Below are 16,493 nucleotides of genomic sequence, written 5' to 3'. Positions count from 1 at the left end.
GGATATCTTCTTCAGGAGTGGACTCGCCACCACTTCCTTCAAATGGGGACCACCCCTTCGCTCTTAAAGAGGCATTAGCCCATTCTTGCAACCAGACAGGTAGATTTATAGAAGCTGCCAGGAGCAAGGGTCAAGTGAGGAAGGGTCATAGCTCATCTGAGCAATTGTGACAAATAAGTTCTTGCAGAAACAGGCTGCCGCTGACCTGCATTTTTTCAGGAGTTCAAGTTGAAGTGGGTGCAAGTGATTTTATCTGCCAAATGTTGAACAAACAGGCCACGGTGGCCTTCCAAAAGTTATAACCCAAGGCTCCAAAAAACAAGAGACTTTTCACTCTGCCAAAAATTATTCCCGAGTAGAACTGAGTGGAAGCAGTTATCAGGGGAGAAATCTCTCTTTTTTCACCAGCATCACTGCCACAGAAGAAGGCACTAGCCTGTGTTTGATCAGGTTTGCTTCAAGATTTTCTCCACCTTAAAAAACTAGGATCCAGCCGAGAAGACCCAAGAATTAGCCCTAGAGGCCAATCTTTCATTTCACAGCCCAAAGCAAAGAGGGAGAGAGCATTCAGGTATTTGAGCCACCATCTATAGTACAGTATATCCCAGTGATACAGGTGGTTTTACTTCTGCATTGAGAACTAGACCTAGGTTTATTTTTCCTTTATAAATTTTATTTATTGCATTTCAATTCCACCTTTTCCTTCAAGGAGCTCAAGATGGCATACGCGGTCCTCTTCCTCCCCATTTTATCCTTCCCAAATTATTTTTGCCAGGGGTGGGGGAATATGTAAAGGAGCCTTCCTTGAAACCCACAAGTCAGTCCCCTGAAATTTAACCACGTCTCTCTCACACACCTATTCACACACACCAGAGTCCTTTAAATACAGTAACCAAAGGGGTCAGACCACTTCTTGCCCCGTATAAAATCTGAGTGCTGCTTATTCCTGTGCATTTTCTGGAAATGACATCCCCACTGTTCCATGGAAGAGACACAATCTGAGCTCATCCCTGGACTTTCTAGAAACCATCTCTGTGCCGTTTTCCTTACCATCAAAACATAGACTGCAAGCTTCTTGGAGCACTGGCCTGCTTGTGTCACCTTATTCATGTATTTATTTCCTTATGAAGCATCGTGCACATTGATAGTTCTGTATAAATGAAGAGCAGCAGCAGCAACAACAACTGAACGGCCACCCATCAGTGGGGTTGGGCCAGATGACCTTTGGAGGGCTCCTTCGAGCTCTTATCATTCTAAGAGCCACAATTCTTTTAATACAGTATATGGCTAAGTCTGGAGCCTTAGTGTTACAGCCCCTTGCAAGAGCCATTTACTGAAGCCACAACAACAAGGGAGGGAAGGAAACATAAAGTTCCTGTTTCTTTCTTTTTCAGTTTACAGTATTTCAGAGCAGTAGGTGAGCAGAGCTGAGTTTTGCAGTAGTCATGATAACAACCACCAGCACAACAACATTGCAATCAATAAACTACCACAGGCAGACCGCGGGAAACTCGTTGGGGGGAGCATTTTCTTAAACTTAAAAACAATAACAAAAGGACCCACGCAGTTTCTCAAAATGCTATTCTCAAAATAACATTTCTCCAAGCATTATTTGGCCCAAAACATAACAAAAACTTCCACTGCATCAAGTACATTGAAGCGGAGAAATTGCATAGACACGCAGATTATAAATCACTTCCTATGAACACATCTCAAAGCGATGGACTGTTTTTAAAACGCATGCATCTACGATTTTAAAAAACCCGTTTTTTAAATCCAATCGAGCTACAGATTGAGATAAAGAAGATCTCCACTTTTTGATAAAAATAATACTTGGAAAGGGTAGATCTTCAATAAGTGCTGAACTCAATAGATATAAACACACACGTTTAAAAAGGCACAGAAACAACTTTGGTTTACTTTAAAGGTGCGGCAGAGACTCAAGCATCTGCCACTGCTGTCAGAGAGCTGCCAGGAGCCTAAGGAGGCATTTATTTGGCTGAGACACCAGCCCCTTACCCAGTCTCTTCCCATTCCGAGCTGCCACTTTCCTGCTCTCTTCCAGCAAGAGGTTTTCCTGGGATTTGCTGAGCTTGGGCTGCCTTCGGAAACACTGCATGGCCCGAGAGAGACGCAAGGACAATCATTGGAGAGTCAGTCCCCAGCCCAGCCGGCTCCCTGGTCGCCCTGGGGCTGCCGCTAAGTCCTTGTGGTTAAACAACTGGCGCAAAAGACACTCCGGCAACAGCCGAAACAGAAACACAGGAGGAGGCTGGCTTCAAATGAAAGAGTCCGACGTGAGGCAACCGCTGTTCTCTTGCACTAGTCAGGCCAGCACAGGAGGATGCAACAGACTGAGTTATACTGCACTTGTGTTGCTCCAATCCCCAGGCAAGGGAGGGACGAAGTTCCCCAGCAATTAAAACTTGATTGCCTGGCATGTGACATGGCACTGGAAGGGCATTTATGGCATTGTCTTTTCTTTTCCCTTCTTCTCCTCCTTTCTCCTCAGTGCCCAACTGTTTTGTCTCCTTTAATGCCTCTCACGTGTAATTAGGCTATAAAAGGTTGCCTGTGCCTTCCTGTCTTCGAGACCCATTTCCCTATTGGCCAAACTGCTCTGAGGTCATGGAATGTTCGCCGACATTCGAACTGCTCATACGGGATGTGGGGTTGCTTGTTTATTTATTTATTTATTTAATTTAAAGAATAGAATAGTGACAAGCAGTACAGGTTTTGCAAGGGGAATGAAAATTACTTTGCCTGGGGAAATTCTCTTGCAAAAGCTATGGGGCTGTGGGTAAAGGTGTTGCATAATTCTATCGGGGATGGGAGCAGTATTTCCCGCAATTTGCACGTCCGTCCGAGGTCGGGAACAGAAATCACACAAGCGAGCTTGAGCAATAATAATATAATAATAATTAAAATTTCTTATTTATACCTCGCCCATCTGGCTGAGTTTCCCCAGCCACTCTGGGCAGCTTCCAATCAAGTGTTAAAAACAGTACAGTGTTAAATATTAAAAACTGCCCTGAACAGGGCTGTCTTCAGATGTCTTTTAAAGATAGGATAACTGCTTATTTCCTTCACATCTGAAGGGAGGGTGTTCCACAGGGTGGGTGCCACTACTGAGAAGGCCCTCTGTCTGGTTCCCTGTAACCTCACTTCTCGCAATGAGGGAACCGCCAGAAGGCCCTCGGCGCTGGACCTCAGTGTCCGGGCTGAACGATGGGGGTGGAGACGCTCCTTCAGGTATACAGGACCAAGGCCATTTAGGGCTTGAAAGGTCAGCACCAACACTTTGAATTGTGCTCGGAAACGTACTGGGAGCCAATGCAGATCTCTCAGAACCGGTGCTATGTGGTCCCAGCGGCCACTCCCAGTCACCACTCTAGCTGCCGCATTCTGGATTAATTGCAGTTTCCGGGTCACCTTCAAAGGTAGCCCCACGTAGAGTGCGTTGCAGTAGTCAGAGAGATAACCAGAGCAGTATTTGCTATCCTTTCGTTAGTCTGCTAATGTAAATTATTGTGTTTTTTCCTGCATTCTTTATTATGTTTCCCTTCAACTGAAATAAAATTTATTAAGTAGGTTTCAGCTATAGTGGACAGGGACACGGATGATGTATTTCACAGAAGCCGAACTGCAGCAGAACGAAAACAGAGCTGATTGTGACCCATCCAGGATGGAACGGAAACCGCGGCAGCTAAAAAAGCCAATGCAATTCTGGGCTGCATCAATAGGAGTATAGCATCTTGATCAAGGGAAGTAATAATGCCACTGTATTCTGCTCTGGTCAGACCTCACCTGGAGTACTGTGTCCAGTTCTGGGCACCACAGTTCAAGAAGGACACTGACAAACTGGAACGTGTCCAGAGGAGGGCAACCAAAATGGTCAAAGGCCTGGAAACGATGCCTTATGAGGAACGGCTAAGGGAGCTGGGCATGTTTAGCCTGGAGAAGAGGAGGTTAAGGGGTGATATGATAGCCATGTTCAAATATATAAAAGGATGTCACATAGAGGAGGGAGAAAGGTTGTTTTCTGCTGCTCCAGAGAAGCGGACACGGAGCAATGGATCCAAACTACAAGAAAGAAGATTCCACCTAAACATTAGGAAGAACTTCCTGACAGTAAGAGCTGTTCGACAGTGGAATTTGCTGCCAAGGAGTGTGGTGGAGTCTCCTACTTTGGAGGTCTTTAAGCAGAGGCTTGACAACCATATGTCAGGAGTGCTCTGATGGTGTTTCCTGCTTGGCAGGGGGTTGGACTCGATGGCCCTTGTGGTCTCTTCCAACTCTATGATTCTATGATTCTATGATATCCCTATCTGTGGCTCGTGGGGCCATTCTGGTTGGGGCTGATGGGAGTTGTAGTCCAAAACACCTGGAGGGAGAGCACCAAGTTTGGGAAGGCTGCCGTTGAAGAATCCAGGGCTCCCCAGCACAGTTTGAAAAACCCTTGCCTCATAATAACTCTCTGATTAAACCCAAAGCAGCAGTGGCGGCCTTTAATAACCGATGCTCAGTACTGATACAACACTGACAAATTAAGAACATAAAGAAGAGCCGGCTGGATCAGGCCAATGGCTGATCTAGTCCATAATCCTGTTCTCACAGTGACCAACCAGATGCCTGTAGGAAACCCAGAAGCAGAACCTGTGCAGAAGAGCTCTCTCCCTTCCAGTAACTGGAATTCAGAACCATTACTACCTCTGACCATGAAGGCATTGTGGTCAGTAACCATTGATAGCTGTAAAAGGTAAAGGTAAAGGTACCCCTGACCATTAGGTCCAGTTGTGGCCGACTCTGGGGTTGTGGCGCTCATGTCACTTTATTGGCCAAGGGAGCCAGCGTACAGCTTCCAGGTCATGTGGCCAGCATGACTAAGCCGCTTCTGGTGAACCAGAGCAGCACACGGAAACGCCGTTTACCTTCCCGCCGGAGTGGTACCTATTTATCTATTTGCACTTGACATGCTTTCGAACTGCTAGGTGGGCAGGAGCAGGGACCGAGCAACAGGAGCTCACCCTGTTGCGGGGATTCGAACCGCCAACCTTCTGATCGGCAAGCCCTAGGCTCTGTGGTTTAACCCACAGTGCCACCCGCGTCCCTAATATTGATAGCTGTACCTTCCATAAATTAGCTAAAGTGGTACCTCAGGTTAAGAACAGTTTCAGGTTAAGAACAGACCTCCAGAACGAATTCAGTTCTTAACCCGAGGTACCACTGTACTCTGAATCTCAAGACTTCCCCCCACCCCCTAAATGGGTCCTATTGTCAACATTTACAACTGCATATTATTCTATAATCTATATTTTATATCAGTCCATATTGTCCATAATATATGTTGCATGAAAAGTGAGATTAAAATCCTGCTAATGTTTCCATCTGCTTGCAGTGGTCTCCTAGGTAAATTATAATTTTTCCCCATTCTTTTTTAAAATTTTTGCCCTCAATTCCTGAGCTTTCTAGTCAGCTTTGCCATTTCAATGTACCGTATTTTTCGCCCTATAGGACGCACCGTCCCATAAGACGCACCTAGTTTTTTGGGGGGGAAATAAAGGGGGGGGAATTTTTTCCCCCAGGCGCGGGGCTGGGGCAGCCTGAGCTTCCCCCGACCCCAGCCCCCAAACAGGCAGCTCTCTGCAAGCCGTGGGAGCCCAGCAGTGGCTCCCGCTGCTTGAGGAGAGATCCGCGAAGCCTGGACGCGCTGAGATCAGCGCGCACAGGCTTCGGGATGCCGGCAACTCTCCCCAAGCAGCGGGAGCGTTCCCGCTGCTTGCCGAGAGGTCCGCGAAGCCTGGAGAGCGAGAGGGGTCAGTGCGCACCTACCGCTCTCGCTCTCCAGGCTTCAGCGAAAGCCTGCATTCGCCCCATAGGACGCACCCACATTTCCCCTTCATTTTTGGAGGGGGAAAAGTGCGTCCTATAGGGCGAAAAATACAGTAGTCTATCAGCTTAGTTTGCCATTCCTCTCTGGTAGGGACTCTTTCTTCTTTCCATCCCTGGTCTTCTTTCCATCCCGTGCAGCTGTTGTCGCGTACATAAAAAATCTTTTCTGCTCCTTTGGAACGTCAGTACCTATAATTCCTAATAGAAAAGCTTCTGGTTTTTTAACAAAAGTTATTGTAAACATTTTTTTTTTCATTTCATTATATATCATCTTCCAGAAAGCTTTTATTACCTTACACTACCACCACATGTGGCAAAAGGTACCTTCTTCCTTTTTTTACATTTCCAGCAGGTATTTGTACTCGTTCTATACATTTTTGCTTACGTAAAGGTAAAGGGACCCCTGATCGTTAGGTCCAGTCGCGGACAACTCTGGGGTTGCAGCGCTCATCTCGCTTTATTGGCTGAGGGAGCCGGCGTACAGCTTCCGGGTCATGTGGCCAGCATGACTAAGCCACTTCTGGCAAACCAGAGCAGCGCACAGAAATGCCATTTACCTTCCCGCTGGAGAGGTACCTATTTATCTACTTGCACTTTGACGTGCTTTCGAACTGCTAGGTTGGCAGGAGTATGACTTAGCATTCGTTGGGGTGTGAACGGGTAACATAATATGCCATTTTGATGTCTCAGCATTCTTCCTGCTGACATTCTACGTTACACAGAGATCATATGATGTAGCACATGTGCACTTAAGTGGATATGAAAATGTTCCCTGCGTACACTAAGGGCCTAATCCTCCTCTCTTTACCTCACCTCGCTGAGGAACTCAGGTGAATAACTTTCTGAAAAATCAGAGGGCTTGTAGTGTCAGTGACTCGGTCAGCAATTACTTAACTTTAACGGGAAAAAGACTCACTGATATAACCTCAGCCCTTTCCTTTTTTTAACAGAACGTTTTGTACTGCTGGAGGCTGATCTCCAGTATATTCTTAAAGGCTGCCCACAGGTGTGGGTTTGGGCTTTCATTATTATGTTTTTCCTCAGAGGGGTGAGATCTGCTCGCATCATATTCCATGTTCAAGAACGCAAAGTGGATTATGAATTATTGTGGGTTGTCGACCCTCCCTGCATGTTACAGAGACACTACAGTGCTACCTCGAGTTACAAACACTTTGGGTTACAAATGCTTCAGGATACAGACTCCGCTAACCCAGAAATACTACCTCGGGTTAAGAACTTTCCTTCAGGATGAGAACAGAAATCGTGTGGCGGCAGCAGGAGGCCCCATTAGCTAAAGTGGTACCTCAGGTTAAGAAAGGTTTCAGGTTAAGAATGGACCTCCAGAACGAATTAAGTTCTTAACCAGAGGTACCACTGTACAATGTTTTCCAAGTGTTTCTTATTATGTTTTTCCAGTGTGGTAGATTAGGGTTGCCACATTTTAAAAAGTTGAGTTTTTCTTGGCAAAGCTGTTGAGCTTTTATTGGGGGGAGGGCAAAGTTGTTGAGCTTTTTTCTTTGTGGGGGGAGGGAGAGTTGTTGAGCTTCTTTTTGCAAAATCTCCCCCCCCCAAAAAAAAGAGAGAAGTTTTTCAGCTATCTTTTTAAAAATTTGCCAAAAAAACCACCTCCAACACTTCCGAAACGGCTTGCCATGGGATTTCCTGGACATTTTCTAGCCTAGATGTATGGCAGCCCTATGATAGATAGATAGATGATAGATGATAGATAGATAGATAGATAGATAGATAGATAGATAGATAGACAGATTGTGATAGATAGATGGGTTACATACATTTCAGGTTACATACGCTTCAGATTACAGACTCCACTAACCCAGAATTAGTGCTTCAGGTTAAGAACTTTGCTTCAGGATGAGAACAGAAATCGGGCGGCGGCGGCGCGGCGGCAGCAGCGGGAGGCCCCATTAGCTAAAGTGGTGCTTCAGGTTAAGAACAGTTTCAGGTTAAGTATGGACCTCTGGAACAAATTAAGTACTTAACCCGAGGTACCACTGTAGATAGACAGACAGACAAACAGACAGACAGACATGCTTTTTATAACAATTAAAAGGGGGCAGGAGGTGAATCCATGAGTGACACAAAGCCCGGTCAATCTGCCCCATGCAAATCTGGCCTCTGCTACAAATGGTGGGAACCGGTTTGCCCTGAACTCTACCCAAAAGAGAAGACTGAAATAAGGAGGCTGCTTTCCTTCACCAGGCTCCTTGCCGCAACAGGGTAGCAGTGCAGTTGCTCTGTGTGCAGAAGGCCTCCCTAATGGAGGAGAACAAGGAAAGGAGTCTAAGCAAAACAGGGGAAGAGGGGCAGAAAAGAGATGTGGGGAAGGCTGGACGTGAAGGGTGGCAAAAATGGGGAAGCAAATATGGGGTGGAAGTGAAACAGGGGGAGTAAACAGGCTGTGGCCGTTTCCTGCTTCTAAAAGAAGAAAAAATTGTGCCTAGAGCAGGGGTGGCCAATGTGGGGCCTTTGGGAGCCTGTGGGTCTGCCAGTCCCTCCTATGGCATCCATGAAAGGCCTTGGAAGATGTTGCCCTCAAAAATCCAGTGTGCGAGGGGACACGGCTTCCTGTTCTTGCTCACTCCCTGTCTGCGCTGGCTCAGCCTTTCTCCTACGTTGAACTTGCCCCCTTGAACCTGCCCGCATACACCACCACCCCCTCCGTACGGGAGAGCTGCATATTCCTGCACTGCAAGGGAGCTGGATGATCTTCAGGGACCCCTCCCTTCCAATTCGACAATTCTGTGATTCTAACCAGAAAGAAGGCAAAAGCCTCTCTCTGTGAGTGAGCGGGCACAGAGGTCGTTTCCCCATTTGTCCAGCTGCTGATAGGAAAGGGGAAGGCCTTTCCCACAACATTTTTGGTGTCAGGATGCTGTCAGCGGCTCCCAGATGGATGCCCAGGAAAGTACAGTGGTACCTCAGGTTAAGAACTTAATTCATTCTGGAGGTCCGTTCTTAACCTGAAACTGTTCTTAACCTGAGGTACCACTTTAGATAATGGGGCCTCCCGCTGTCACCGCCACGGGATTTCTGTTCTCATCCTGAAGCAAAGTTCTTAACCCGAGGTACTATTTCTGGGTTAGCGGAGTCTGTAACCTGAAGCATCTGTAACCTGAAGCGTCTGTAAGCCAAGGTACCACTGTACAGTGGTGCCCCGCAAGACAAATGCCTCACAAGACGAAAAACTCACTAGACGAAAGGGTTTTGCGTTTTTTGAGTCGCTTCGCAAGACGAATTTCCCTATGGGCTTGCTTCGCAAGACGAAACGTCTTGCGAGTTCTTGCGAAACGTCTTGCGAGTTTCCTTTTTCTTAAAGCCGCTAAGCCGTTAAGAGCCGCTAAGCCGCTAATAGCCGTGCTTCGCAAAACGAAAAAACCGCAAGACGAAGAGACTCGCGGAACGGATTAATTTCATCTTGCGAGGCACCACTGTATAAAGACAAGGAAAAGTTTCTTACTGTCCTTTTTTATTTCAATCTTCACAGAGAGAGGCTATAGAACCCAGCCTCTTGAATAATGGCGTTGTCCCGAGTGAATCTCCACCCCCCATCTCCCACTTCCTCATTCATCACTTCTATGGGTGCTGCTACGTGCCCTCTGTCTTTGAGGTCTTTGCTCTCCTACTTTCAAGGCTTGCCATCTTCTGGGAGATGGAGGGTCTGGGATGCTTTCTAATGACAACGTGTCAGCCAAGTGTTGTTCCGGCTCTCCCAAGATTTCCCAACTTTTCCGCCCATCTGCCTCTGAGCTGCAACCTCCCTCAAACCCCTGTTGTAAATCTATACTGTCTTCCTCCTCCTCCTGGAAGGGTCAGGATGGGGAGGCGGTCACACTACACCAGTGTGGTGTAGTGGTTAAGAACAATGGACTTGTAATCTGGTGAACCAGGTTCGATTCCCCGCTTCTCCACACGCAGCTGCTGGGTGACCTTGGGCTAGTCACACTTCTCTGAAGTCTCTCAGCTCCACTCACCTCACAGAGTGTTTGTTGTGGGAGTGGAAGGGAAAAGGAGATTGTTAGCTGCTTTGAGACTCCTTAAAGGTAAAGGTAAAGGGACCCCTGACCATTAGGTCCAGTCGTGACCGACTCTAGGGTTGCGGCGCTCATCTCGCTTTATTGGCCGAGGAAGCCGGCGTACAACTTCCAGGTCATGTGGCCAACATGACTAAGCCGCTTCTGGCGAACCAGAGCAGCGCATGGAAACGTCGTTTACCTTCCTGCCAGAGTGGTACCTATTTATCTACTTGCACTTTGACGTGCTTTCAAACTGCTAGGTTGGCAAGGGCAGGGACCGAACAATGGGAGCTCACCCCGTCCTGGGGATTCGAACCGCCAACCTTCTGATCGGCAAGCCCTAGGCTCTGTGGTTTAACCCACAGCACCACCTGCGTCCCTTTTTTGAGACTCCTTAGGGTAGTGATAAAGTGGGATATCAAAGCCAAACTCCTCTTCTTCTTCTTCTTCTTCTCCTCCTCCTCCTCCTCCTCCTCCTCCTCCTCCTCCTCCTCCTCCTCCTCCTCTGCCCAGTCCCTGAAATTCTGCCTCTTTTAGCCAGGGCAGCTGTTTTGTGGTGTGACACATCCCAGAAGCAATCATGTTGTGTCCCATGGCAGCCATTTTGTGACTGGTGCCCACGGCACTTTCTCAAAATTCTAAATGTGACCATTGTCCCAAAAACGTGCCCATTGGTGACCTCCGGCATACAGGATTGCAGCCGTATGGATCTGGCTGTATTCCCAATGACCTCTTTACTGAGCACTCGTCCCCATTTGCTTGCTCTAATCTTGCAGGGAGGTTACGTATATGATGCCTGCTGTTTATTGAGCATTCATTCTTATTTACTTGCGGGGAGAATATAAGATGCTGCATTGAGCACTTGTTATGTCGCGTTTGCCAGTGCGTTTTCTCTGCCACTTTCCTTTCTGAACAACAATAAGAAGACCTTAACTCTGCATTGCGGGACGCGGGTGGCACTGTGGTCTAAACCACTGAGCCTAGGGCTTGCCGATCAGGTGGTCAGCGCTTCGAATCCTACGATGGGGTGAGCTCCTGTTGCTCAGTCCCTGCTCCTGCCAACCTAGCAGTTTGAAAGCACATCAAAGTGCAAGTAGATAAATAGGTACCGCTCCGGTGGGAAGGTAAATGGCTTTTCTGTGCGCTGCTCTGGTTCGCCAGAAGCGGCTTAGTCATGCTGGCCACATGACCCGGAAGCTGTACGCCGGCTCCCTCAGCCAATAAAGCGAGATGAGTGCCACAACCCCAGAGTCGTCCGCGACTGGACCTAATGGTCCCTTTACCTTTACCTTTAACTCTGCATTGCATGAAGAACTATTTTCTTTTTTCTGTCCTGAATCTCCCAACATTCTGCTTCACTGAATGTCCGTGATTTCTAGGGTTGTACACCTCTGTCGTCCCTATCCCCAACTCACCTTTTCTCTAAACTACGATGTCCCAAATGGGGCAACCCTTCCTCGCAGGAGTGTTGCTCTGCAAAATCTGGGTTGTTTTTTGGAAGCAGGTTTGTTCCACCAAATGCACTTCAACTGCACAACCTGAATTCGCTTCAATGAGACTAAATCCCACCTGAAAAATAGCAGTCTATGATAGCTCTGTTTCCCCAAATGCATGGCCCTGCTGATAGTAATTTGAGTGATAATCCTAGGAAGCAACACAACCGGATTAGAGTTATGATCCTTCTGCGATTTGCTTGTGTCACCCGTCGCCCTTGCTTCGTAATCTAAATGTTCCACCTTGTGGAAGCGTTAGGAATCAGCAAGGCAGTTCTGCAGTCGTTGCTTTAGCTCTGTGCCAATGTGCTTTTAACACAAGCTTGGAGTTTGAGGCGGGGTTGCCTCAACTCATCCATTTCTTTTGCCTTCAACCCCTACCCCCACCCCCAATAGCTTGCGACACATCCAGTTAAAGCACAATTGAAAACAACAGCACATTCAGCTTTGATCTGAATGTTGGAGCATAGGAAGCTACCTTAAACTAGGGTTGCCATATTTCAAAAAGTAAAAACCAAGATGGATGCAGGTGGTGCTGTGGGTTAAACCACAGAGCCTAGGACTTGCCGATCAGAAGGTCGGCAGTTCGAATCCTCGCGACGGGATGAGCTCCTGTTGCTCGGTCCCTGCTCCTGCCAACCTAGCAGTTCGAAAGCACGTCAAAGTGCAAGTAGATAAATAGGTACCGCTCCAGCGGGAAGGTAAATGGCATTCATCCATTTTGCATCACTTTCTATGGGAAAGCGTGCCTTGGTTTTGGAACGCTTTGGTTTTGGAACGGACTTCCGGAATGGATTAAGTTTGAGAACCAAGGTGCCACTGTATTTTGAACATTTGGTGTGAATGTCGTCTTAGTCACGCTGAGGCGTTGCAATAGGAAGGATAGCGGTTCTGGACAACTTTGCATGGGCACCATGTTCAACAGTGGAACAGTCTCCTTCAGGAGGTTATGGACTCTCCTTCCTTGGAGGTTTTTAAGCAGAGGTTGGATGGCCATCGGTCATAGATGCTTTAGTTGAGCTTCCTGTATTGCAGGGGGTTGGACTAGATGACTCTGGAGGTCCCTTCCAACTCTGCAATTCCATGATTCTATTTGTTGTTGTTGTTGTTGTTGTTGTTTAGTCGTGTCCGACTCTTCATGACCCCGTGGACCAGAGCACGACATGCACTCCTGTCTTCCACTGCCTCCCGCAGTTTGGTCAAACTAATGTTGGTAGCTTCGAGAACACTATCCAACCATCTCGTCCTCTGTCGTCCCCTTCTCCTTGTGCCCTCCATCTTTCCCAACATCAGGGTCTTTTCCAGGGAGTCTTCTCTTCTCATGAGGTGGCCAAAGTCTTGGAGCCTCAGCTTCAGGATCTGTCCTTCCAGTGAGCACTCAGGGCTGATTTCCTTCAGAATGGATAGGTTTGATCTTCTTGCAGTCCATGGGACTCTCAAGAGTCTCCTCCAGCACCAGAATTCAAAAGCATCCATTCTTCAGCGATCAGCCTTCTTTATGGTCCAGCTCTCACTTCCATACATCACTACTGGGAAAACCAGAGCTTTAACTATACGGACCTTTATCGGCAAGGTGATGTCTCTGCTTTTTAAGATGCTGTCTAGGTTTGTCATCGCCTTTCTCCCAAGAAGCAGGAGTCTTTTAATTTCGCGACTGCTGTCACCATCTGCAGTGGTCACGATTCTATTATTCTGCCCTTAGTCCCACAGTTGGCATGAAGAGGACTCTGATTCCCATGATTCCCCTGTTGCCACACTTGGTGGGGGATCCTCAGCTTCTAAACTACCCTGGCCCTTCCACACTGCCCTGTCAGCCTCAGCCAGAATGGGCAACAGACAAGAAGCATGGGATTTGTATTACTAACACCACCAGGAGGGACATGGCTTCTCCCTTCACCGGCCTACAGGAGTCGTTGCCATCCAGCAGATACGTTGAAACCTGGCCCGTCATAATGACAGACAATGTGTTAATAGGATAATAACCAGCCATCATGGGATCGGAAGCATAGTTTTCATTGTTGTGTGGCTGTTGCACATGAGAAAACCGGTCTTGAGAAGGAGGACAGGCAATGCGTAATTTGAGGGGTGAATCACAGAGAACGGCTGCGTTACTGGAGTTCTCTGGTGAAGGCCGAAAGCAAAAATGTGATTAGTCACACCCGAAGCTCCTCCTGGCGCACATACAGAATTGTGCTTGCTTCAGCATCGCTGCCCAAATGAATTCGGCACCTTGGCTATGTTATTTAAAATGCACTGCTTGCAATGTTTAGAAATACAGTGGTACCTCAGGTTAAGTACTTAATTCGTTCCAGAGGTCTGTTCTTAACCTGAAGTACCATTTTAGCTAATGGGGCCTCCTGCTGCCGCTGCGCCGCCAGATCACGATTTCTGTTCTCATCCTGAAGCAAAGTTCTTAACCCGAGGTACTATTACTGGGTTAGGGGAGTCTGTAACCTGAAGCGTATGTAACCTGAAGCGTATGTAACCCGAGGTACCACTGTACTCTTGATTTGGGAAGCAACCTTGAGTGGCTTTTAAAACCCCAGGCAGATTGCTTATTGATAGTTACCAGGATTAAATGCTGCCTGGATTTTAATTGGGAGAGTCTGACCCGTGTTGTGATTAATTGGATATAACTGCAACAAATAACAAACAAAGAAAAATACAACCGCTGTTGCGCAACAACTTATCAAGGCATTCTCGCTTCCCATGAAATAAGTGCTATGGCTCTAAGTACGTCCTCCTAGTGGTGCGGCAACAAAACTGCTAGCACATTTGCAAAGAGATCATAAATGTTATTATTATTTAGTAATATTCTAATGATTGTTGAATGTTACTTTTTGATGTAGGTTGCCTATTTTAAAGTTATGTTTTATTATCACATTTTTGTATTGCATTAGATTGTTATAAGAGGCACATTTTTTGTTTCTTCAGCTTGAGTATTGTAAGATAGAAAGACAGTATACAAATTTAAAATGATGATAAATTTGATGCCTCCAAATTCATAGATTGCTGAAAAACCACATCCAGAAGAAATGTTAGAAATATTAGGGGAAAAGACTGCTTTACACAAATGTGTCAGCTGGGCACAATCGCACGTGAAGATGTGTGCATTAGAAGAAATGTGCACTTTGATGTTGATGGATTTTCACAAGTACAAAAAAGTGCAAAGCATTGTGGAGTACTGAATTTAATGGCTGAAAAAATGGGAACCAGAAAAATGAGAGAGTTGCAAATTCGCCCATATACTCTTCAATTCCTCTTCATAGTTATTTCCCCCCCCCTTCCTGCTCCCCCTAAACTTCCGCCCGGGTATCCCTCTCTCTCTTCCTCTCATGCCTGGAAAGTTTCTGGCTCGCAGATTTTCAAAGCTTTTCCCAGCTAAGTCAGTGTTTCCATATGAGGCTGCTCAGAGCAAGCTTGTTTCCTCCGAGGTCGCCGCCCTGACCTAAGGGGGGAAACGCCACTTTCCGATGAAAACAAAGAATCTGAACTCTTGGAGACGGGGAAGGGGAGGAGGAGAGAGACTATGAAATCAGGAGGAGGCTGAGTCAAGCCATGTCGGCCTAAAAATCCCCGCTTCAGAGATCATAAAAGAAATTCAAGTTCAGTGGCAGTGAAAAATGAATTGCGCCAAAAGCTGCAGCACGGAAAACAGGAGCGATGCGTCCTCGCAGCAGAGGCGCACCTTGGGTTTTTGTACCCTTGCGTGTTTGCAAACTCCTAAGGCTGTTGACTCAGGAGGAAATCCCTCTGTGTCCCCGCAAATCGGGATTAAACTTTGTTTGGGCCTAAAAGTGCAGTTTCTACATTGCAGTCCAGAGTGCGTTTTGGAAAGAGAAATGGGACCAAACTGTGTGTTGTGTTAATAGCTGTGCCACTTAAATAATTGAAATATACTCAGAGTCGCAAAGTGATTTCATGCTCTTTATTCAGCTCATAGTGGTGAGGAGGAATGAATGAATGTCCCCTCAAAGTATCTGCTTTATATACATTATTTACACAATGGGCTGCACATGATTGGCTAATTTTGGAATTCTACTGTAAGCCAATCAGGTTGTGGATTCACTTATATCTGGAGCATGACTGGGTGGTTCCTGCCAACCAATCATACTGCTGCATTGTTCTAGGACCAATCAGACTGCTGCAATTTGGATCCTATTGTTCTAGGACCAATCAGACTGCTGCAGTTTGGATCCTATTCAACTCGGTACATAACAATAATGATAATAATAAAAGCGACCGGGACGCAATCCTTAACACAAAGTAGCCCAGGGAGGGAGGGAAAGACGCCTGATCCGGATCGGGACCGTGATGTGGGTTTAACCCTTTCCCTCGTGCCGTTTTCCTGCCAGAAATAACCCACCCCATCCTGCGCTTTCTGCTCAAAGGTGAAATTGGCTGGTAGTATGTTGATGGGCAAACAGGAATTTTGTCAGGGTTGAGTGCGAAATTCAGGGGGGCAGGGCAGGAAAACAAGTTTTAACAACTGCCCCCACCTCTTTTTGCAGCACAGCCCGGATCCGGATTTGGCACACAAACATTACATCCCCCCCCCCACGTGGTTGGCTCCCCCCCCCTTTCTTACCAAATAAATGCAAAGTCCTAATTGTGTGTTTTCAATAACATGTACAACATGAAGTGCAAGTTGGCTCCCATAGAGCCATTGCAGGTATGTCTACTCAGAAGTAAGTCCCATTAATTTTGATGGGGCTTTACTCCTGGGTAACTGAATAAATGACAAACCTAGACAGCATCTTAAAAAGCAGAGACATCACCTGAAGCTGAGGCTCCAATACTTTGGCCACCTCATGAGAAGAGAAGACTCCCTGGAAAAGACCCTGATGCTGGGAAAGATGGAGGGCACAAGGAGAAGGGGGCGACAGAGGACGAGATGGTGGGACAGTGTTCTCGAAGCTACAAACATGAGTTTGACCAAACTGCGGGAAGCAGTGGAAGACAGGAGTACCTGGTGTGCTGTGGTCCAGGGGGTCACAAAGAGTCGGACTAAACGACTAACCAACAACTGAATAAAGACTGTAGCCTTTGAATTTGTTTGGAGGTTAGACTGATA

At 46.9% G+C, this 16,493-nt stretch overlaps 1 protein-coding gene across 2 annotated transcripts in view; it reads right to left on the bottom strand.

The window, feature by feature from the left end:
• The window catches only part of PLCD1 (phospholipase C delta 1), a 60,852-nt gene that overhangs the window by 39,250 nt on the left and 5,109 nt on the right, over positions 1-16,493 (bottom strand). Inside the window, exon 1 of one of the 2 annotated variants that reach the window (XM_081163607.1) lies at positions 2,020-2,335. The exons of the other annotated variant lie outside the window; for it this stretch is intronic. Coding sequence (XP_081019733.1) covers positions 2,020-2,119 — 100 coding nt within the window. The 5' untranslated portion in view covers positions 2,120-2,335. Of the gene's footprint in view, positions 1-2,019; positions 2,336-16,493 lie in introns of those variants that run through there. 2 annotated transcript variants of the gene reach the window in all.

This window comes from Podarcis bocagei (genome assembly GCF_964188305.1).
Source record: "Podarcis bocagei genome assembly, chromosome: 12".
Taxonomy (NCBI): Eukaryota; Metazoa; Chordata; class Lepidosauria; order Squamata; family Lacertidae; genus Podarcis; species Podarcis bocagei.
The sequence above is the reverse complement of the archived record's forward strand: the minus strand, read 5'-3'. Positions and strand labels throughout refer to the sequence as shown.